This window comes from Eschrichtius robustus, chromosome 1, assembly GCF_028021215.1.
Source record: "Eschrichtius robustus isolate mEscRob2 chromosome 1, mEscRob2.pri, whole genome shotgun sequence".
Taxonomy (NCBI): domain Eukaryota; kingdom Metazoa; phylum Chordata; class Mammalia; order Artiodactyla; family Eschrichtiidae; genus Eschrichtius; species Eschrichtius robustus.
The window spans coordinates 13,361,284-13,385,378 of NC_090824.1; the positions used below are offsets into that span (position 1 = coordinate 13,361,284).

Here is a 24,095-nt window from a genome sequence, read left to right on the forward strand (position 1 = left end):
CATTTCCTGAGCTTCCCCTCCACCTCCTGCTTCACTGCCACCTCTGATTTCCACCCCAGCCGGTTCTCCACTGCTCCCATCCACCTGGAGCCTCAAAGGTCAGCCTCACAGCTACTGGAAAAGGCCGTGGAAAGAAGAGTTAGCCCCTGCATTCACAAATCCGCCATTTATTTTGGTCTGTGGTGTGATCTGCTGTTCCTTACGTGCCGTGGTTCTGCAGGCCTCCCGGGAGGGCCCCATCCTTTTGGATGAGCATCTTGGCTCCGTACTCTGGCTCTTGCTTTCTGCCTGGGCTCCTTTCCATTTCAATCTCTTTGAAATTCCGTGTGTTCCACTCAGCTCTTGACCCCCAACACGGCCTTAGTTTGTCGCCACATGCAGCCACTTGGTCCGCAGGAACCCCCAAGGCTCTCTCCTAACCCTGTCATCTTGCCCTGTTAGGAAGGGCACTCTAACACAGATAATGGAGTGGGTGGAGAAGTACCGACTTGGAGAGCATCGTCTGGGGCACAGAAAAGAGTGTAGTAAGGAGGAGGGCCTGGGAAGAGGTCTGCCGGTGAGGGCCTGGGAAGAGGTCTGCCGGTAAAGCCCTGGTGAGTGAAATGGGATCCCAGCTTTAGCCTAAGCCGGGCCCACCTCTGAGATTAAGACGCGTTCAGGCACATCTGATAAGCCGGTCTAGTAGACCCATCAGTAATCTAACTGTGCCAGAGTCGAAGGGAGAGGAGCCCAGGCAGACCAGCTGGGTTCACAAAGGCCTTAGCCATTTAGCGAGGAAGGACAATTCTAGGTTTCATCTGTCACTTTTAGGGAGAAGATGCTATAAGTTGAAAAGAAAAGGAATTTAGCCCAAATCTTTACAAGATCACGCACACATCTTTGGTTCCTCTAACCTCATGAGAAACAGGTATTTTCTCCCTTCGGCTCCAGAAGCAGCAGCAGGAATGGGAGCCGTCGGGTGGCTTCTCAGGCAGTGGGGGTCGGAGGCCTTGTTGGGGAACTGGGTGAAAGACAAAACGAGATGCTTTAGGAGAGAGTGAAGAGGAGTATTCATAGCTCACAGAAGACATGCCCTGGGGACTCCCAGGAATTACTGGATGAGACTTTGAGTGGAGTCGCACATTCCGCAAAAGCCAGCAAGGGTACCAGCCAAAGAATCTCATCTCATTATTCTTAATCACCCAGTGGATGTGGCCTCAGGAAGCACAGGTTAGGTGGATCTGGATCGAGAAAGAGCTCAGTGACATGCAGAGGGAAGTGACCGCATGGGACCGTCCTCTCTGGGCAGCCAGTCTCGTGGCTCAGAGAAGGGGCGCTCCTGTGGAGTAGCCAGGCTGAGGGCCCCCCTGTGTGCCAACCTCTGTGCCCAGAGTCACCCACGTCATGGCCTTGAATCCTTACAATGCTGAAAATGAGGTAGCAGCATGTGCTGTCCTACAGACAAGGAAGCTAAGCCTCAGTTACCTGAAGACTCAGAGCTCCAGGGAGGTGGGGCTGGGGTCAAGTGCAGAGTGACTGAAAAGTTGCTTCATGCTCTTTCCTGGGTAACACTTGGTTCCGTGTGGCTGTTTGCTGGTGAGGCAGATGCTTATTTCAGGTAAAGGATTGGGAAGGACTGGTCCAGAGACAACAGGGGGATTGATTTCATTAATCACTTGAGTTATTTGTTGAGTGATTTTTAACTCCTAGGAGGAAGACAAATAGAAGCACACAGTTCTTGCCCTAAGAAAACTTACATACTGTTTGGGAAGATATGGAATAAATAGATGACAATTCATCATAAGAGGGAGTGTTGACAAATGTTTGAGTGGTAAGATGAATGCTGTGGAAGTACGGAGGCGGAACAGTCCCTTGGGTTTGGGAGGTGGCACAGTCCCTTGGGGCTTGAGAGCGTCAGGGACGCCCTCCTGATGGAGAGACAGCATGGGCTGGGCTGAGAGCGCCGATGAGGTTTGCAAAGGCGGAGGGTAGAAGGAAATGCCTTTCAGACGGTGGGGAAACACGCACAGGGTCCTGCAGACTCCCTGGAGTCCTCTCCGGTCTGGGCAGTGCTCTCAGCGGGTCCGTGATCTTGTAAATGAAGTTCATTTTAGCATTCCTATTCTTAAAAGTAATGTTCACTATATTTTAAAGCGTGCATAGGAGGAAAACAGCAGTAATAACACCCAGAGATGAACACTGCTACTATTTCCCGTTAGTCTTCTTCACCTGAATAATGTTGTGCTCATACTAGAAGTTAACTTCATATTTTGCAGTTTTTGTGTAAATTTATAAGCAGTCTCTAATTACAAACTCTTTATAAACATACTTTTGTAATGGCTGTGTAGTATACCACTGAGTACATAACACCATGATATGCTTTACTATCCCCCTTGTGTTGCACAAAAATCAAGAGTCAGTAGTTCAGTGAAAAATCGTTCTAACTCAGGCAGGCACGTATGTGATTCTGTGATTTGGGGACCACTGGGGAACCAGGCAGTGAGAGTCCACAATGAAATGGGGAAGATTGTGAACTTATAAATGGAGGACAAATAGAAATAATCAACTCATCTTTTGCTATCTGCAAAAAAGTGAAAAATTATCTGCAGGCATCTATGGAAACTGAGGAGAAAAGCTCCTCATATAGTAAATGGAGAACAATTATTGATTTTGTAAATATTTGTTGAGGACTTGCTCTAGGCTGAAGCAGTGTTCTAGGCCCCAGGGAATAAAGCAGTGAACAAGACTGCTTTTTTTTTTTTAAAAAAAAAAATAAAGAATCCCTACTCCCACTGAGCTTATATTTTAGTTGGGAGAGATAAATAATAGACAAATAAATACATAATAGTCTATAAATTCCGTGAAGAAAAATGAAGGAAAAGGTTAAAGAGTCGGGGAAACGGCAATTTTGTAGGATGTAGGTGATGTGGGTGGGTGATGTGGAGGGATGAGGTGAGCATAAACCACTGTCCTAAAGGTCACTGATAACTTTTTATTGGGACAGTTCTTTGTTGTTATGTTTTAGTGAACATACCAAACACATGTGCCAAGTTTCATAGGTTCACTCTTTCCGCCACATTTTATTATGAAAAGTTGCAAATATTTGTCACGGTGGACACCTACATACTCACTGCCGTGATTCTACCGTGAATATTTTACCATCCTTGCTTATTTTGTATCTACCTACCTCTCTCTCCGTCATAGGTTTAATTTTAATCTTGATGTCCTCACCCTTTACTCCATAAATTCTTAAGCTAATCAGTTGTGCATTTCTTTTACCACAGGGGTTTTCAGAAACTTCCATCCATGAATAGGAAGAAATTTTATATTCATTTATATATTATTATAGATTTTAATTTTATTTCATTTTGCATTTTACATGTAATTCCTCAATCCATTCAGAGTTTATTTGGGCTTACGGTATAAGGCAAGGGTCTTGCCTTGTTTGTTTCTTTCCCACATAGCTGGTTTACCCAACACATTTGTCAAACAATGCGGTCTTTCCTATGTTGGCTGGTCACTTTTTAAAAACAACTTTTTAAAAAGTTTTTGTATATGCCTGGTTATTTTTCAAGTTGTCTCTTCTATTCACTTAATATGGCTGTTAATTTATTTTACTACCACTTCACTTTCACAGTTTTGTTTTATAATACATTTTACTATGTAGTTAGGCAAATTCTCCCCAGTTATTTTCTTTTTCAAAATTTTCTAAGCTGTGTTATCACTAATTCTTGCAAATAAATATTAGTATTATCCAGGTTCTAAAATATCTGGTTGAAATTTTAATTCATATGTATATTTCTTGCCTTTTTTTGAAAGGAATCTTTCCTCATCTGTAAGACAGGGATAATAATAGCTTTTTGATAGGATTTTTGTATGGATCGAATGATAATATACACGTGAAGTGTCAACGTGATATGTTAATTCAGAGCTTGTTCTGATTTTACAGAGGGCTCTAAGATTCATTTGGAAGCAAGAAAAAATAGCTCTGGGTTATTACCAGTTCAGAAATCAAGCACATTGGAAGAGGTAAAGTGGCAGCAACACCCAAGAAATGTCTCCCAGCCCTTGTTGCAAGATGCCCTGGTATTGTTACAAGTGAGCATCCCACAGAAACCCTCCACCTGCACCTGCATTTCTCAGCGCCCACCCTGCACAGCCACGGTGGGCTGGCCCTCAGACTGACATACTCACAGGGCACAATAGGCTGGAATCTGGCACCAGTTTTACTTAGCTTTCTGGAAGGATACAGGTCAGGAAGCATAGTGTATCTGCATGACAACATCAAACACATCTCATCAGAGGTCCTTCCAACCACCTAGGCCTGACTTCCCAGACCAGAAGGGACACGCTCAGCCATTAGTGATGGGACCTAGTGGGCGGGCATGGACCACCCAGCAGAGGAAACTCAGAGCAGGAACTCTGTCTTCTAACTCCCACGAACACAGCTTCCAAGCCCCCACAAGGACACCCTTGGGAATAAGAGAGAACACACAGAGGCTCGTGAATATGTTTTAAATAGTCCTGGACAAGACGACCCCCAGGACCTACGTGCCTGTTCACACCTGTCTGGCCAGGCGCGGTTCACTTCTCAGGGGTAACATCAGAATGACCGCACACCTGACGCTTCACATCCATCTTGAGCCGGTGCGTTTCAAGGAAACAGTATAAGAAGAAGGTAAATCCGGGATCATCTTCCCGTGGAGGAAAGGGTTGAGCCTACTGTCTCCTTACCACCCCATCCCCAGTTTCTGGTCCTCTTCCTGGGCTTCAGAGCCTCTCCACATCGCTAAGGAAACCCTGTCTCACTCTGCCTATATGACAACAGCAGTGGCCCTTCCGTGAGTCTCCAGCAAGGCTCCTGCTGTCACTCCTCTACGTCGGGTGGGTGTTGAGCATGCTCTGTGCGGGTCTGCTCCCGCTGCTCTGGCCCTATTATTCTCACTCAGGAAAGGGGAGGGTTTGGGGCCATCGCTGTTTGTTCTGCGTGTTCCCTCATCAGCACTGTTTTCAGCAGGAATTCCTGTAGATTTCTACTCAGTTTCTTCCCGATCTGATCCGTGCCTCACCCGAATCTGAACCTCTCGTTCCCTTGCATGTGGACCTGACGCACACCTCGGTGGCACACCGATGCTGTTGTTTGTGTGTCCAGACTACTGCCCTGACGTGTGCACGGGGTCTCCTGTGCCTGCTTCCAGTCTGGGCATTACGGTGGGGCCGTGCCTCTCTTCAGGTGCTCATGGCTCTCTCGCTGGCCCTCCTTCTCCACGAACCCACCGCAGTCAACAAGACTGACCATTTCTTCCCCCAGTGCTTGGTACGGAGCAGACTGCCAGTAAACGTCGCTGACTTAGGTGTAAGAGTAACAGTACAGAGTCGGTACCCTCAGATGAAGTCAGCCAAAGTGCTTCTTTCTACACATGGTTCAGCAGCAGTGAATCTAGAGCCTGGTCCTTTTACACAAGAAACCCTTGCCTGCAGAAAGGACATTAAAGATGGAGAAATGGAACAGGCTATGCTTGCTTTTCCCTGAGAAACAGGGCGCCCACACCTTATGTCAGGAGAGGATTCTCTCTAATGCTGCAACCCTGACGGGCAGTGAGCCATGGGAAAACACTAAAGAATCAGAAAGAAAAGAGGGTTCTGCTGCTTTTTTTTTTTTTTTTTTTTTTTGCTTGTTCTTTCAGCATTTTCTTAGGCTCCCAGGATGGAGTGCTAGAAGTAGAATTCGCTTTGAAATGAACAACACTGCTGGAATGTTCAGTCAGAAGTTACCATCCCACCGTCATTTCCCTGATGCTCAGTGCTCCTTGCTCCAGGCTGTCTGTCTGTTTTCCTTGTGGTTGCCTTAAATGAGGGAGCAGGACAGCGAGTAGCTCATATTGATCAAGCGTTTGCTGCATTTCAGGGGCGGTGCCAAGCACTGTACATCACGTCTGCGCTCATTTAAGAGGCATAATACCCATTTTAGGCAGGTACTGCGGTTGAGAAAGCGGTTGAGGAAACTGTGGTATAGAGGCAATTTAATTAACTATTTTAAGGTCACACAGCCAATAAGCGGCAGAGCCAGTGCTTGAACTTGATCCCAAAAGGCTCCAAATTCCTGTTCTTAACTGCACTGTACTATCTCTTATTAATTTGTTATCTATTTTTTGTCCCACAACAGTTATTACTATTTTCATGCACAACAGGGGATCTTTTTGCAAACCAAATAATTGAGAAACTGTTTATCTCCATGTGTACTATGTTAAGCTTCTTAATTTCCATCAGCCCCTTCCATTATTTCTTTCTCATTAAACTATTGCTCTGGCTTTTAAGAGGGGCAAAGGTACATTTGGATTGGATCAATTTCATCTGTGACCTTAGAATAATTTAAAATATTTCATCAAGAAACCTGATCATCTTAATTTTTTTACTTTCTGTAATAAATAGTAGCGTTTACTCCATCTTTGAGCACCACTTGCCTTCTAAGGCTTGCCAGTCTGTTTTAGCGTCGCAGATAAATAAGCAGATGCTTTCATCCCATGAAGAGCCCCCAGCTCTGGTATCAAGAGTTGAGCCACATCCAACGGGTTCTGACTCTCCCTTTCTGGGGCTTCCTTCCCTCTCCATTCCCGCAGGCGCCTTATGTTCACTGGCACACAGGGCAAGAGAAGCTAGGCAGGTAGAGTTGGGATTTCTTTTGTCCTTCCAAATCTGAGTGCTGAATTCTCTTCCCTGAGTTTATTAAAGTTGTTTCCATTGTAAAAGTTTTACTCATAGAGTCTAGTCCATAGATAGGAGATCTAATCCAACCCCAAGCCTTTTTTTTTCTAATTAAATATTTGGGATGTTAGTTTCCCATGAGGATTGACTTATACTGGAAAATGATCAATGCTTTTTGTTTCTGCTTAAGTTTGAGAAATTTGATTTCATGGTATCTCATATTTTTATCTCCGTTTTTCACATATAGTTCGATTTCAGAGTGTGTTGCGCCATACTTGTTTTCTGCGAAGAATACGGTCACTATAACTTCATCCTATGGTTGTTTTAACAGCAAGTTTTGTCTGCCTACAGGAGAATATTAAAAAGCGAGCCTCCGTATCCCCAAGAAATGAGTGCTGTAGCCAAAGACCTAATTCAGCGTCTCTTGATGAAAGAGCCCAAGAAAAGACTGGGATGTGGTCCACGTGATGCAGATGAAATCAAAGAACATCTCTTTTTTCAGGTGAAACGTATTGAACAGATGGTCTTATATGCCCTGCTGTTTTCCGGGTACTTGGCATTCTTGGTGAAATGAGTGAACTTGGGCTGTTTCGGAGTCATTTTCTCCCAATTTTTAAATGACAGGGATCCTTTAAGAAGAATCAGAATTCTACTTGTAGGGACCTAAATGGTCTTTTTCTCCCTATATGAAGGGAGAGAGGGGAGGATTATAATAACATTTGATTTTCTACATACTTATTGGTTAGAGTTTCTGAGTATTGATTTCCATTTGTGATCTCAAGATTTAGGCATATAGACTAAGGAGACTTTTATTATATTTTTTACTTCTCAGTTCATGAGCTATTACTGCCACTGTGTTATACTTTTTAGATAGTGATTTCATCTCTTCTTTTCCCAGAAGAAATCTTAGAAAATTCAAAATCAGCCTCTTTCTCAGTTACGTATTATAATATATAGAGAATTATTCATTTATTTTCTTTGTACTTGAAACAGTGCTTTTCTTATTCTGCAAAAGCCTAGTAAGTCCATTCTGCAGAGCACCAACACGTCTGCTCAACTTAGTACGCTAAGTGTTGTCCAAAAAATTACCAAAATTTTAGATAACTTGAAAAAAAAGTTAAATAGGCTGAGTTGGCTAGTTATTTCAATCTAAATGGTCAACTTGGGATACCATGACCTCGATTTCTAAAACTCTGAGCTTATGACTTTTAAATAATTTCATCGTATCAACAAGCATGACCTAAATATTTATGCTCAAAAGGGACCATCAAGGTTTTATTTTTACTTTGCAGGCTGAGCTTTTACATTATTATCACCAAAATTAATGAAAATATCACACCAAAACAAAGAAAAAAACTCTGCTGTAGAGTAAGCTTTCATGTTGTTATTTATTGTGTTTTTAATATAGAAAAACAAATAGTGATTGAGAATAAGAATTCTCTCTCTGTACTTATATACTCAAAAAAGAGCACATTTATTTCAGTCTCTTGGTGTAACCATTTAGAAAATCATTACTGTACATCTTACAGAAGTTCAGTAACATAGTGAGAAGTATCTTTAGAATAAAATTAATTTCTCAGCATGTGCATTTCATAGATTAATATGGCTTGGAAAGGTTAACATTTGAACAAACTATTTCATATACCTTGTTCAGAAGTTCGGCTCAAAAATTAACAATAAGGTAAAATTCAAGAACGTACTCAAGCAAAATACCCCAAATCATATTTTTGTAGGATCTTTTTCTCCACGGTTCCCTGTACTTGTGAATATTGCAAAATAGCTTTCATATTAGAGAAATTTCTCCTTTCTATAGCTTAGAATAGTAATTTTAGGTTATTTAATTGCCTTGACTTTTTAAATGACAGGGACACTTCAGGAAAGACCAAAATTCTACTTGTAAAGACCCAAATGGGGTGGAGGTGGAGAGGATTGTAAGAGCATTCAATTTTCTCCATACTAAACGTTCTCCTGCTAACAGTATATTTCTTTAAATTACCCCTTTACTCTAGAAGTTTCTCTTAATGTATGTACAAGAGCCAAGCACAAATCATACGCTTGTAATCATATGCTTGTAATGTAATCATACGCTAGGAAAGAACACGAACTAGAAAGTCAAGAGACTGACCCTCCCAAATGTTTAAGTGAAAAGGTTAGTTCTGATTTCCGGGCTTCGATTTCCATCTGGATCAAATAAAGAGGATGAACTAAATGATCTCAAAAACCCATTTTAGCTGAAAACTTTGAAGGTCTGTAATTTAATGATTTTACCTCCATTGCCTCCACAAGAGGGCATAATAAAAACATTTTATGTTAGTTGATTATACTTACTGAACGTCACCAACCAAGAAGTGCAAGTTTCACATTTTACCATCTCTGAAATCAGTATGCAGCTTACAGTGGACAACATTTTACTTTTCTAATTGGTAATGCTTTTTCTTTCTTAATGGTACATAAAATAAGTGTGTATCTTACTATCAAGGATGACATCTTAGATTATAAGAGAAATATATTAATAGGGTATCTGTGGGATTCAATTCAGTAAGTATTATCTGAGGTTGTTTTTCGTGGCAGAAGGAGAATAAAGAAAACGGAACAGAGGGTTGAATTTGAATAATATAAGACATGGCAGTTTATCAGACAGTGACTGACATGGGTAGAAAGGGGGCCTGGATTATCCCATGGGGGAGAGAAGAGTCAATGTTGAATAGCTTGAATACAGTTGAATGAGAAAAGAATGGTTGCGTCAGTTCATACTATCACAGTATCATTTAGATTTATAGACGTAAACCAATGCATGAATTAGAGTGAGTTTGTTTATTTTCTAATTTGTCCAGATGGCCAGGAGGAAAAGCAAGTACAGAAGGAAAGCTAGTTAACATTGCCTCTAAAAAATAGGGATGTTCCTTTAGAGTTAATATTCACATCCATTTTAAAGCCCTTTATTATAGTTTAGTTTAGGTGTGGTTTGGTTTTGGTTTGGCTTAATGCCTGTCTCACGGGACTCATGACAAAATAATTTTTGTTATCCCTAAGGGTGAACTAGGGTGTCCTGGTGCCCCCCAGTGGCCAGCACGAGATTCCACAGTGGTGGAGAAAGTCTCATCTCAGTCACAGCTTTGGTGAGCTGTAAGCTGTGGTCAAAAAATGTGCTCCTGCTTGTAAAAAATATTTTTTAAAATCATTGGTTTGAAATATGTGCTTCTCGCGCTTCCCTGGTGGCGCAGTGGTTAAGAATCCACCTGCCAGTGCAGGGGACACGGATTCGAGCCCTGGTCCGGGAAGACCCCGCATGCCGCAGAGCAACTAAGCCCGTGCGCCACAACGACTGAGCCTGCGCTCTAGAGCCTGCGAGCCACAACTACTGAAGCCCGCACGCCTAGAGCCCGTGCTCCGCAACAAGAGAAGCCACCGCAATGAGAAGCCCGTGCACCGCAACAGAGTAGTCCCCACTCGCTGCAACTAGAGAAAGCCCACACACAGCAACGAAGACCCAACGCAGCCAAAAATAAATAAAATAAATATTAAAAAAAATAAATTTGTGCTTCTCTCTGTTGTTCAATTAAAATCATTATCTTTGTTATTTTTCAAAAGTATATTTCAACTTTGTTGATTTCTACTTTGTACCAATTTTCTTTCTCTGTTTTAGAAAATAAATTGGGATGATTTAGCTGCCAAAAAAGTGCCCGCACCCTTTAAGCCAGTCATCCGAGATGAATTAGATGTGAGTAACTTTGCAGAAGAGTTCACAGAAATGGACCCCACCTACTCTCCCGCAGCACTGCCCCAGAGCTCCGAGAGGCTGTTTCAGGTAATCTCCAAGAGCCCACACGTGTTTGTTGGCCATGTATGCTTTGAAAGAAAAGATTAATTTTCCCATGTGAAAGCTTTTTGGCATCTTGAAAAACAGGACTGTCTAATCTCTTCAAAATTATTAAATACAGAGATATTGCAAATAAATATGTGTTGAATTTACACCTGAAATTTTACTTCTGTTCAAGCTCTTTTATAGAAAATATACTACTACTTTACTGTTAATCATACAAAATATTCCTTAATTCATAAAGTGTTATCTGATTCTTTATCTTCAGTGACTAATCAGAACTGTTTCTCAACTCGTAAAAAAGATTTAGAAAGGATTTTACACTTAGCAAAGGATCTTTTCTCAGCCTTAAGATAAAATATTCTATTAAATGGCATCATAGCTTCACTTCTTTGACTCCCATTAGCATCCCAGTAGTTTGGTTTAATCTGGCTGTCCAGACACTGTCTCTGGACATAGGTGACACTAGTGGCTAGCACTTGGCTGGGACAAAGCAGATGTTGAAAAACATGTTCCTCGAATTAGTGAATGTTCTAGCTTAAACAGATTAATCATCCATCATTATACAGATGGTCCCCAATTTACGATGGTTCAACTTAGGATTTTTTGACTTTATGGTGGTGCAAAAGTGATACGCATTCCACGGAAACCATACTTAGAGTTTTGATCTTTCCCGGGATGGTGATGTGCAGTACGATCCTCTCACGATGCTGGGCAGCAGCAGTGAGCCCCGGCTCCCAGTCAGCCACTCGATCACGAGGGTAAATAGCTGATACACCTACAACCAATCGGAACCCAAACAACCATTGTTTTTCACTTTCAGTACAGTAGTCAGTAAATGACATGAGCTATCCAACACTTATTATTAAATAGGCTTTGTGTTAGATGATTTTACTCATCTGTAGGCTAATGTAAGTGTTCTGAGCACGTTTAAGGTAGGCCAGGCTAAGCTGTGACGTCTGGTAGGTTAGGTGTGTTAAATGCATTTTCAACTTAGGATATTTTCAGTTTATGGTGGGTCTATCAGGACGTAACTCCATTGTAAGTCAAGGAAGATCTGTACCACTTTTGGTTCAGCACATCATTCTGCTGTTTGATTTGACTCCTTTTCTAAAACTCAATTTTAAATTTAACCTAAGGAAATATAATGAGTCAAATAATTGCTGAATTAGAAACTGACTGGAATGAAACTTGCTATTTATCTAGTTTGAAAACCAGTAGCATTTGGACCACTTTTTAGTTCCTTAACTGTACCTTTTTTGAGAAGTTAGTTGTGTTTGTTTATAAGCAAACTTTTATCAGCAATGCAAAAGAATTATATCTATGAGTCAGATACTGGGGGTGGGATAGGAAGGAAGTATTTTTCTGCCTTTAATTTTGAATCGGTTTAGTTCTACCAGAAGATGGCGTGATCTCCTTCTGAAAAGCATTATTCTATTGATTTGAAATAACCTTGCATTTTAGATTCATCTTAACAAATATTTGAGCTTTTTATTTTATTTTATTTTATTTTATTTTATTTTATTTTTTTGGCCTCACCATGTGGCTTGCGGGATCTTAGTTCCCCGATGAGGGGTCGAACCCACACCCTCAGCGGTGAAAGCACGGAGTCAAAGAAGAAAAAAATGATTACAATCTAGTCTGTGCTAAACTGGAAAATTGCAAATCCTTATTTTTTTACCTTTCTTTTTTTTTTAGGGCTATTCCTTTGTTGCTCCTTCTATTCTCTTCAAGCGTAATGCAGCCGTCATAGACCCTCTTCAGTTTCACATGGGAGTCGATCGTCCCGGAGTGACGAATGTGGCAAGGAGTGCAATGATGAAGGTGTAGCCATGTGGTTAATTAAATGATATATTCATGGTTTAAATACCAACACTAATTGACTTTCTCAAGTCAAGTAAATTTAATAGACTTTCCATTTGACTAAAACGTAGTTTTAAAAAATGAATAAATGGAAATAGTAAGATTTGCCCTAGAGAATTATTAACATCCATTTGAATGAGCTCCTTTCTTACGATAGAAAGTAACATATTTTAAATAAGTGATATACATGATAGAAATGAGCTAATGATGAATTTTTAGAGATTATAAATGTATTCCACTCCTATTTATTAACATTAATAATGTTCTGTTACTCAACAATTTTATCATCCCTGTGTATTACTAATATTTTCTTAAGTGAAATGATGTTGGTTTCTTGTCAGGACTCTCCATTCTATCAACACTATGACCTAGATCTGAAGGACAAACCACTGGGAGAAGGAAGTTTTTCAATCTGTCGAAAGTGCATACACAAAAAAAGTAACCAAGCATTTGCAGTCAAAATAATCAGCAAAAGGTATCACATTTCCAGCAGTCTCTCTTATGTATTCGTCCTAGTCAATGGATTCTATAAATTAAGATTTTTATTTAAAAGGAAAATAATGGTATATTATAAGGTTTTTAACCAAGGTTTTAGCCATTCAGCTCATCGGTTGATCCATTATACTTCTAGCTCTGAGAAAGTAATCCATTTTAGACATAAATCATAGTATGATATGCTTTTGAGGTTATTATGAGAAGACTTTCTTGTGGTGGTGTTATTTAATCAGACTCGCTTAGTGAGTTCGGCAGCTTTTGCCATTCCTATTAGTTGTATATTTGAAATATTTTGTTCTGCAATTATTTAGTGACCTATGGGTAGTTTGAGAGCCAGCTAGTTGTTTTGGTAACTGATTATTACCTCCATGATTGTATATTCTTATTACCAAATTGTCAGGCAAGTAGAGCATCCATTTCTTCATGTGATTAGCTCTTTCCTGACTCAGAAATGATCATTTTTCTCAAGAATAATGCTTTACTTGTTCTGGTGGGTGTATGACTCACTACTTTCAGGGAAGCATCATTCTGATATTTTGACACTTACATTCTGAATATACTGTAAATAAAAACAAAATTAGGATTGGGGCAATGCTTCCAAAAACTTGGTGAAGAGGGATGAAGAGACTAACTGTTTCATCTTGCAGGTTGGAAGCCAATACTCAGAAAGAAATAACAGCCCTGAAACTCTGTGAAGGACACCCCAATATCGTGAAATTACATGAAGTTTTTCATGATCAGGTAGTCCACTTTTTTTTCTGTGGATACTAATTCATATACAAGGTTCTACTTTTCATCAATTGTGTTGGTGCTGGGTCAAAGTCAGGGATATGGGACATGACCAAGCCACGTGAGAGGGTGAGAAGCCACTCCACACACACTCTCACCCACCCCCAAATCAATGCTTCCTCTCACTTCTGCTTCTCTCACTCAGTAGTGGTCGTGTAGGACCTGGAAGGAGGACGGGGGGCTAAAGCCCAGCTCATTGTGCTTATTGCCAGTTCAGCTACCACCCCGCAAAGCTTCATCTCCGCGTACCTCTCAGTACTCAGTCATTTTCAGCCTTCAACTGAATCCTTTAACTTCAAGAGTAGAACTTAGCCTAAAGCCTCATTAGTTTAAACTAAAGAGCAAATAGGAAGCAGAGGGCAAAGATACTCTTTTTCCATCTTTTTTCTTTTTTTTTTTTTAAGAGTATTAGTCATTTTTAAATTTTTATTTATTTATTTTTGGCTGTGTTGGGTCTTCGTTTCTGTGCAAGGGCTTTCTCCAGTTGCGGCAAGCGGGGGCCACTCTTCGTCGCGGTGTGCGGGCCTCTCACTATCGCGGCCTCTCTTGTTGCGGAGCACAGGCTCCAGACGCGCAGGCTCAGTAATTGTGGCTCACGGGCCCAGTTGCTCCGCGGCATGTGGGATCTTCCCAGACCAGGGCTCAAACCCGTGTCCCCTGCATTGGCAGGCAGATTCTCAACCACTGCGCCACCAGGGAAGCCCTCTTTCCATCTTCTTATTCCAGGTGACAGATTCTGCTCAGGCCACAGGCCAGGTCATGCTACCCGCCTTCTACCCCCAGTCCCACTTTCCAGCAATACCCTCACACAGGGTTATATAACTTTGGAGACAGGAGGAACACTGTTTTGTCAGGTCCATGTCTCCTTCCCTGCAGAAATCTCTCCATTACAGTCATCTTTCCTCCTGGGACTGGGCGGGATGGCACAGTCTTACGCAAGACAGCATGCTGCGCGCAAGAGCTAAAACCAGTCCTGGATGTGGTTGGTCCTAACTTTACCAAAGAAGAAACTGAGGTTCAGAAGGGTCATGGGTATTTTCCCACAGGAAAAAAAAAGGGGGGAGGGCATCATGAGACTCGTCCAACCAAGGTCACATAGCAGGTCAGTGAAAATCTAGTAGGAAAACTTGGTTTCCGGTTCTGGGCTCTCTCCAGTGTGGTACCGTGACATCCACGTCCTAGGAGAGCTGTGGTCCAGTTCTCTACCACATTGAACTTTCCCAGAGTGCCGTGGCCAAGAATGACACATGGTGGGGAAACCAGGCGGCAGCAGCAGGAGCTTCATAACTATAATAACTGCTGCTATTTATTTTCACATATGTTACGTGGTACAGGTATTGTAGCACTCATTCTACATGTATCATCAAGCTCCCAGAAATTAAGTAACCGGGTCTCCCAGTTTGTAAGTGGTACTGCTGGAATCTGAACCCATGCAGCCCAACCTCAGAACAAGCACTTAATTACTTTGTTCTACTGCCTTAGAGGAGGCAGACGCAAAGCCTGGTTTTCACATCAGGTGAGTGAGTACCCAAAAATGACATCATCTACTTGCATCCTTGGTGCTTATAGTCAGGAAAGGAAGCTCTTTGAAGCAAGGACTCGGGGGGAACTGTCCTCCCTGCTCCTCTGCGGCCTCCACCTCACCGGGCCACTCAACTACAGTGCAGGTAGAGTCCCCTGCCCACTGGGGGTGCTTACAAGGAGCCTAGGCAGTCTCCTGTTGAAGGCGATCCACACATCCATCAAGGGCTTGGTGGATGACCTTCGACGCACCCCTCGGTTTTGCAGCTGTGCCCCTAGCTACTTCCCCCGAAAGACTTTCCATCTCTGACCGTCAGGCCACTGTCAGATCTCAGGAACTACATCCCTAATATTTTATTTATGTGACAAATTAACTTTATTATTTGCTATTTTTATATTCAAGAGTTATAGAATAGAAACCATCTCATGATGTAATCCTATGTATACCAGTATAAATATATTATCATTCTAATACAGTTGTTGACAGTTTGGGTTGTTTTTTCCATGATGGTGACACAGTTGCCTAGATCATGCCCGAATCCACCATAGTCCTCTTTTCAACTGATGGGTGGAATTGATTGAGGGTGTGTCTCCAGCCTTTGACTGTACAGCAGTGTAGTTTGTGTACCATGATTTGTGCTTTACTACTCTATTAGTTTCCTATTGCTGCTGTTACAAATTACCACAAACCTAAAACAATACAGAGGGATTATCTTACGGTCTGGAGGTCAGATATTCAAAATCAGCCTCACTGCTGTAAAGTCAAGGTGTCAGCAGGACTGGTTCCTTCTGGAGGTTCTAAGGGACAGTTTATTTACCTGTCTTTTTTAGCTCTGGAGACTGCCCACATTCTTGACTTGTGACCCTTCCATGTTTCATTCCAGTCTTTTGTTTCCATAGTCCCATCTCATACTGTTGACTCTGGTGGATAATTAAGATACCCTTCCCATCTCAAGATCCTTAATCACTTCTGAAAAACCCCTTTACCGTATAAGGTAACATCCATAGGTTCTGGGGATTAGGATATGGACATCTTCGGAAGGCCGTTATTCAAGCTACTCTATATATATTTTTTCACTGTTACCTACATTTTATTGGTAAGGGTGCTAAAGTTCATAGAGGTAAAGTAACATCCCCAAGGTCATAAGTAAGTAGCAGAACTGGCATTCAGATGCAGGTTTGACTCTAAAACCTATCTCTTAAACCACTATGGGTCTTGCCCCTCATTTTTTTAAAGCTTGCTGGCATATACTTGTAGCAGACCTTTAGATCTGATCTTAATTTGTCTGATGTAGAAACTCAAATTAGCATGGTCTCTAATAGCCTGGGAGCAATTCTCTTAATAAAAGGGTTATTCACCTTCTAGAATTTGCTCATTATGTGCAGGATAATGTATTTATAATCATCTTTTTAATGAAGCAATTTTCCTGGACTTTGCTAATTCAAAGGAAAGCATACTTTGTTTTGTTTGTTGAGTAACATTGGTGCTATAAGGCATAGCACTTGAATCTGAATATTGATTTGTATCTTTTTTAAACCATTTGTGTTCATTGGAGAGCTGATGTAATTCCCTTGCTTTTCAGTAGCTCCTACATTATTTTCTTTATGGGAATGTATGCAAAACATAGTAAATACATGACTTTTAATACTGTTTAATTAAGATAATGCCTTGGGATCAAAAGCAATTATTTAAAAAAATTTTTTAAAAAAGCCCAAAGTGAGTTATGGGTATTTGGCATGGGAATTAACAGGAACACTGAAACTAATCTGTTGAGCCCTAACAGAAGATTTAAAGTGACATCATCCAACCGTGCCTTTTTTAAAAGGTAAATTTGCCATTAAATGTGTGTGTCAGGCCTCCTGGGGGTAGTTGCCCATATTCTATCAGTAATCTATATTATTTAAAGCAGCCAATTTCACATTATTATCTGTACTAGGTTACACTTTAAGAAGAAAGATATGTACACTTGATAGAGAGGGTTGGAATGGAATTCAAATGAAGAATTAGTCAAGGAAAGGATATACAAAGATTTCACTGCAGTACTTGAAATTTTCCATTACCGAAATAGAACTCTAAAAAAGCCACATTATCCTTCAACTCTCTCCTCTAAAATACAAGGATCACCGTTGACTATTTTAACAAGGGACTATTTAAATTTATCGGTTATAGTTCATAGTCAGGAAATGTTTTATACGTTCATTAACTTCTCCTCCTCTTCATTAAGGCCCTCCATATTATTCTTCTTTCTTTTCTAGCTTCACACATTTCTAGTGATGGAACTTCTGAACGGGGGAGAGCTATTTGAACGCATTAAGAGAAAGAAACACTTCAGTGAGACAGAAGCCAGCTACATCATGCGGAAGCTCGTTTCAGCTGTTAGCCATATGCATGATGTTGGAGTGGTACATAGAGATTTGAAACCCGAGGTATAAAATTACATGTTTTCTCATATAATGCAATCTAGCATCATTATTAAATATCCCCCAGATACGTGTGGGCTTTTTTGGGGGGGGGGTTGTTTTGGTTTTTTATTTTCAGGGCTTTCTGCTAAATAGATACTTGCAAATATCACGTTTCTTGCATTTTTTTTTCTTTTCTATTTCAGTCTAAAATAAATTTGTCTTTTTTGCCAGCTGATCATCTTGAGGTTATATTTGTAAGTGTGAGAGCCTTTTATGGAAGAAATACTTTATGCAACAATTGTGGACTAAAAATAGCAATGGAAATTTTTGTCGCAGAAAATAATGCCCCTCCTATATGTATACCATTTTAGAGGGGTTTTAACCGTGTATTTTGAAAGCTTATCTTTCACTTTTGTAATCAAATTGATTAGCTCATGAATAGCAATGTATGTTGTTCTGTTCTAAATTTTTAAATATAAAGCATTGTCTTTGTTTAATGAGTTATGCCATCCTTACATGTGCTTTTCTTTGCTCATGTGCTATAATATTTATAGAACTGTGTAGCAATGCAGAAGTAGCAGCTTTTTATATATTTCTTCTTTCAAAAGGTTAAGAAAGAAGGTTCTAACTCTAGAATGATCCCTTTTTAGTATCAAAAATATGAAAATTCCTCCCTTTTAGAAAATCATCAAAAGAATAATGAAAATTGAAAAACAAAACCCAATAATTTATAAAAGAATAACAATGAATCATCCTCTACCCTATACAAAATTATATATATTTACTATCTAAAATAGAATTTCAATTTTAACTACCATGTGATTATAATGCATTTTTAAGTATATTTAAAATAATAATTTGGTGTTTATTTTTGTATTAGATTACAAAAGAATATTTCTCAAAAAGCACCATTTTTGCCTTTTATTTAAGTACCTTGGATTATTGGTAGGAAGAGGATGTTTTTAAAATGGAATTCTGTGCCTTCGGATATAAATGACTGAGTCCCAAAGTATTTAAGCTTCTATGTACTTTCTATTACTGTTATTCATATTACTCATAATTAATCAAAAGTGAATTGTGTTTTATGAACTTGCAACTATGATAGCTACCCCTCTGCTTCCTTCATCACAATTCTCACTCTCCCACACAACGCCCACTAAAAATATGGTGCTCTGTACATTGGAGATTAGCTGTCTATTTTTAAATGTGAAAGCATACCACTTAAATGTTTTTTTTGATAGACAAGGAACAAGCATGTAATTTTTTTAATTGAAAAGATCTGTTCCATGACTGTCTAGAATTCATTTTCACGTGTTTTATTCTTTGATAACTGGCCATCTGTCACCTCATGAGTCTCAAATGATGCAACTGTCCTCTCCAGCGGAATTGAAATTTGCCTTCCTATTTTACTGAGTAGAAAGATACTCACATAGCTTAATTCTTATCTGTCATAAAGCTTTTCTTTCAAATAGTCATTTGAAAAGAAGAATTGTCTGATTATTAAGGACATTCTACTACCATTATAGTCCTAAATCAACATATATTTTGGAGACATGAAAATGTGCCTTTGTACTAACATTTTCATAATAAAATAGCGTTCACTTTGACTTTTAAGTGGCAGAGTATATTATTTTCAAGCTAAAAGTTTAATCCCTTTCGCATTGATGTAGCATTTTAAGATCTGACTATATATCTTTTGGTAGATATTTATGTGGTATTCATATTCTGCAAAGGCAAGATAATTTCTAGGTGAGAATCAAACAAATTTAGAAGCTGGCTGACATTCTTAGTAAGCTGCTTTGTATTTTTCAAACTGGTCCCCATATTCTTGAAAGATGAGAAATTTTATCAAATTAGTTTCTGGCAGAACTTGAGACAAGGATAAATGTGGTTTGAATGACTAATTCCTGCCACTTCTGACCATGCACACCCAACTACACTTTGAGAATTGGGAGAGGAGTGAAGAGGGGTGTGCCACGTCTCCTCCATTTCAAGATCTAAGAACAAGGAAGTCCTTAGCCGGTCTTAGTATAGAAGACACTGAAGTCATTTCCAAAGTCTTGTAGGCTCTGGGAGGACAGGCCAGGTGTGCTTCATCCACTGCTCTGTATGTAGCACAGTGCCTTGTGCTGTGGAAGAGTTCAGGGGTCATTTGCTGAGACTTCTCCCAAGTACCCGGTCCATGAACCCCAGCTATGACTTCAGTTGTGGTGAAGCCTTACATTGAATTATATTCACATTTTAATTCCATCACAAATTCAGCATTAGGCATTTTGTATAATAGAAAATATAAGAAAACCTTCAGTTAATTTTTTTTGCTTCTTTCCTACCACTTCATTCATTTTTAACTTTTGAATGGGGGCCTAGAAGATTTTTCTTCTTTGTATCAGTGAAGCATGCTATGATGTATATTATTTCACTTCAAATAATATTAAAAAGCAAATTGTGTTCCAGAACTGGGGAATAATTTAATGATCAAAAAGGCATAACAGATTTTGTTAGGATGTCTAAAGACAATATAATCAGATTAAATTACTGTGGGTACTAGCTTGATGTACTAATAAAAATGGTGATTTGCCAATCAGTACAGTTAGATTTTTTTAAACAAGTGGTAAATACAAAAGTAATCAGTAAAACCTTAGTGATTGACACGGCTTGGCAAATGATTCAAAATAACAATGTTTTCTGAATAATAGAGGGTAATATCCATAAGCATCAAAAATGTTCAAGTATTAACTGTTTTGGAAAAAAATATTTCTGAAACGTATGTCTCCACCATGTATTCTTTAATAGGCTTTACTAGATATTATGTATAACTATTTTATTTATGACTTCATTCAATGGACGAATATTTACCAAAGCATCTACTACATGAGAGAGTCATGAATAAGGTAGACGCAGAGTTGCTGGCCTCATGGAATTATGGTCTAATGTGGGTGAAGACATTGAACTAATATTGCAGAGCTGATAAGTGCCAGGAAAGAAAAGTAAATGCTAGAAGAAAATATAATAATTTCCATCTTCTGTTTGGTGGCATCTCTAAATGAGGATTAGATGCCTGAGAGCCAGGTTGGAAGGGAGGTTGGTGGAGGAGGTCGAAGACAGACACAAGCAGAAGGGAAAGCATAGACAAAGAAGAGGCATGGTCCCATTGAAAATGTTCCACATGACCTTGTACAAATTGATGTGATACAGAAAAGTATAAAGCAGAGAGCAACAGTACGCTGACATACAGGTCCCAGACCCACCCCGTCAGACCTTTCTGTATCTGAATCCAATGTAAATAGATAGAAAGGTAATATTGCATAAATGCATCACCAAGTCCCATGACATTTTAACGAGAAACTAATGAAGTGTTTGTATCTTGCAGAATTTATTGTTCACTGATGAAAATGACAATTTGGAAATTAAAGTAATTGATTTCGGGTTTGCACGCTTAAAGCCACCCGATAATCAGCCTCTGAAGACGCCGTGCTTCACTCTTCACTACGCCGCCCCAGAGCTCTTGAATCACAATGGCTACGATGAGTCCTGTGACCTCTGGAGCTTGGGTGTCATTTTGGTGAGTGCATATGTCAGGCCGTTAAACACAGTCAGTTCTCTGATGTCCTCTGTATATCTCTGTCTTTGCTGTTTTTCTTAAATTTGTGAGAAAATTGGCAAATTGGTTTTTCTTTTCAGTAAAAGGCCTGACTGAAGACTATTTCCCTTTCTTAAAATTTACATTGGAGAAAATGTAGGAATTTTTATTTTGGTTTATTTTGGAATATTTAAGGCAACTGTGTTTAATGTGAATTACAGTTATGTATATATGTATTTTTAAAGAAGCAGTAGTATATTTTCATAAGATATGCATGTTAGATATAATGTGAAAATAGCTAAGTGACTCATTAATAGACTAATATTTTAAAATATATTCTCTGAGGTTTTCAGGCTAAAAGGTAATTAAGGAATATCACTTAGGATAAATTAACAAATTAATAGAAAAAATTAAAAATATTTATAGTAACTTATAGTAATCATGGTGAGCATGCTTTTCACAAAATCTCCTTGGATGCCGGGATCAGAAACAGAACATTAAGCTAGAAAAATCTCGGCATGTTTTTTTCTCAAAATTGCTTTACTTTTTCTGCATATAATCTGTAATGCATAATCATAGGGAGAAGTTTTCAGACAACAGAGAAAGATATAAGGAACAAAGTGAGATCACTCGTAATCTCATCATACAGAGATAATATTGTGTAAGCTCTTACTCTCCTCCCATCCCTACCCCCTATTATGTATGCTTTATATCTTTCTACAGATTTCTCTATATATTTGTATATATATTCAGGTTTTTTTAACAAATGAGATTATGTTATATATGTAGTTTGATGTCTCATTATTTCCTTAGAATAGATTCCTAGGAGAAGGATATATAGATCTTTATTTTGACATATATTTCCTTCTAGAAGGTTTATCAGATCATGTTCTCATCAACTGTATGTGAATACATAGGATACTATCAATTTCAATTTTGAATTATTTCCTACTATTGTTATAATTTGCATGCATTTCCTTGATGAGTATTCAGTTTGAGCATCTTTTCATGTATTTGAACATTTTTATTTTCTCTATTATGAATTGCTGTTTATGAGCTTTGCCCACTTTCCTATGGGGAAATTTTTCTTATGGAAACTTAAAGGTCTCTTAAGGATTTTAATCCTTTGTCTGCCATTAATATTGGAAATGTTTTTTCTGGTTTTTCATGTCTTTGAAAACTTTGTTTGTAGTAATATGGGGTTTTAATTTTGTTTTTTGAGAGGCTTAAATAGAGAAGTTTTTTTATTTTTATGTTGTAATATATGTTAGTCTTTTCCTTTATGGTATCTGGCTTTGATGTCAGATTGTCACTCCACCCCAACCCAAGATTATAAAAATATTCTCTTAAATTTTCCTTTAGAATTATGTTTTATTTTTATACTTATGCACTCCATCTGGGATTTATTTTGGTGTCAGTTTGTTTTCCCCCAATGGCAGCCAGTTGTCCTTGCAGGATGGTTCTTTTATTTTTAAGCTTTATATGGTTTTTATTTCAGCAGTTTTAAGTCATTATTTATAATTTTCAAATGAAATTACATATTTATGAATATGATTTTTAAATTAAAATAAAAAACGAATTTCTGTAGATTTGAGTTTTGTTTGACTTAAACTGATTACAGTAGCACTCTCCTAAAAAATTCGTCTAAATAAAAAAGAGCCTTTCTTTTTTAGCAATAATATGTTTACCCCTTGTAAAAGAGCCCTTACTTAAATACAGGCCAAATATAATTACCATGCTTTTTAAGGTTTTAAAAGACAGTCTTAGACATGCAGACAGGTATTTTAGAGCCTCCAAATGCCCTGTCTATGGAAATAACTTTGCAGAATGGCATGGAGAGAAGCCAGGCTTCTCTCTAGATCTAATTGTCAAGTTTTAAACAGGAACAGGGGACAAAGAACAGATTAAATGATACCACAAGAGTACAATCACAACGTCCAGACTGCGGGAAGTTCTACAGGACACACAACCGAGTTTCTCCAGCAAATAAATTATGAGAAAAAAATAGCCTGGGAACCTATAGATTAAAAGACACTTAAGAAACAATGTTTGCATCTTACTTGAATTCTGATTCAAACAAATTCTAATTTCAAATCTATTTATTAAATTCAAACTCTAAATCTAAGTCATACAGATATATTTATATAATGTATATAACACAATTGGAGAAATTTGAATATTGACTGGATATTGGATGATACAAAGGAATTACTGCTAATTGTTTTAGGTGTGATAATAGGTTGTGGTTGTGGTTTTTAAAAATCCTTGCTTTTAGAGACACGAAATACAGATGAAAAGCGTAGTTAGCACCTGCATTAAACTGTCCAAAAAAAAAAAAAAAAATAGGAATGCTTTGCAAACTTTTCCATATAAATGAGTGCATATCTCCAGAGGATCTAGATACAAAGCCTGAGCTATCCCATAGTAAGCACAAAATTTTTTGGGGGGGTCATCTGGTTTGCCTTAGAAATCTATGGCCCTTTTACATGTTGCATCTAATACACATGAATATGGATACTTTAATATGAAAATAATTTATGTTACCCCCATTGGGTAAAACAAATACTTCAGGAAGATGCATCACGTCATATCATGCAGCTTTGATTACAACTCAGTCTACCTCATGCATGTGCAGTTCACTGGAAATTCACAGGACTTTAATTAAAATAGAGTTTACACAGTGTCTTAAGTCTGCTTGGGGCCACCATAATGAAATAGTGCAGACTGGGTGACTTAAACAACAAAAATTTATTTCACAGTCTGGAGGCTGGGAGGTCCAATATCAAGGTGCCAGAAGGTTGGTATCTGGTGAGGGCTTTCCCCTTTGGTTGCAAACAGCCATCTGTTCACTGCGTCCTCACATGGCCTTTCTTCAGTGCATGCACTTAGAGAGAGAGAGAGAGAGAGCCAGCTCCCTGGTGTCTCTTTTTGTAAGGACAC

The 24,095-nt window shown here is 39.0% G+C and overlaps 1 protein-coding gene across 1 annotated transcript in view; it reads left to right on the plus strand.

Annotated features, from left to right (window-relative positions):
* RPS6KA5 (ribosomal protein S6 kinase A5) overlaps positions 1 to 24,095 on the plus strand; it is a 181,555-nt gene that overhangs the window by 151,397 nt on the left and 6,063 nt on the right. Inside the window, exons 8-14 of the mRNA XM_068541532.1 lie at positions 7,036 to 7,186; positions 10,331 to 10,492; positions 12,203 to 12,328; positions 12,709 to 12,842; positions 13,510 to 13,603; positions 17,429 to 17,599; positions 20,946 to 21,137. Coding sequence (XP_068397633.1) covers positions 7,036 to 7,186; positions 10,331 to 10,492; positions 12,203 to 12,328; positions 12,709 to 12,842; positions 13,510 to 13,603; positions 17,429 to 17,599; positions 20,946 to 21,137 — 1,030 coding nt within the window. The remainder of the gene's footprint in view (positions 1 to 7,035; positions 7,187 to 10,330; positions 10,493 to 12,202; positions 12,329 to 12,708; positions 12,843 to 13,509; positions 13,604 to 17,428; positions 17,600 to 20,945; positions 21,138 to 24,095) is intronic.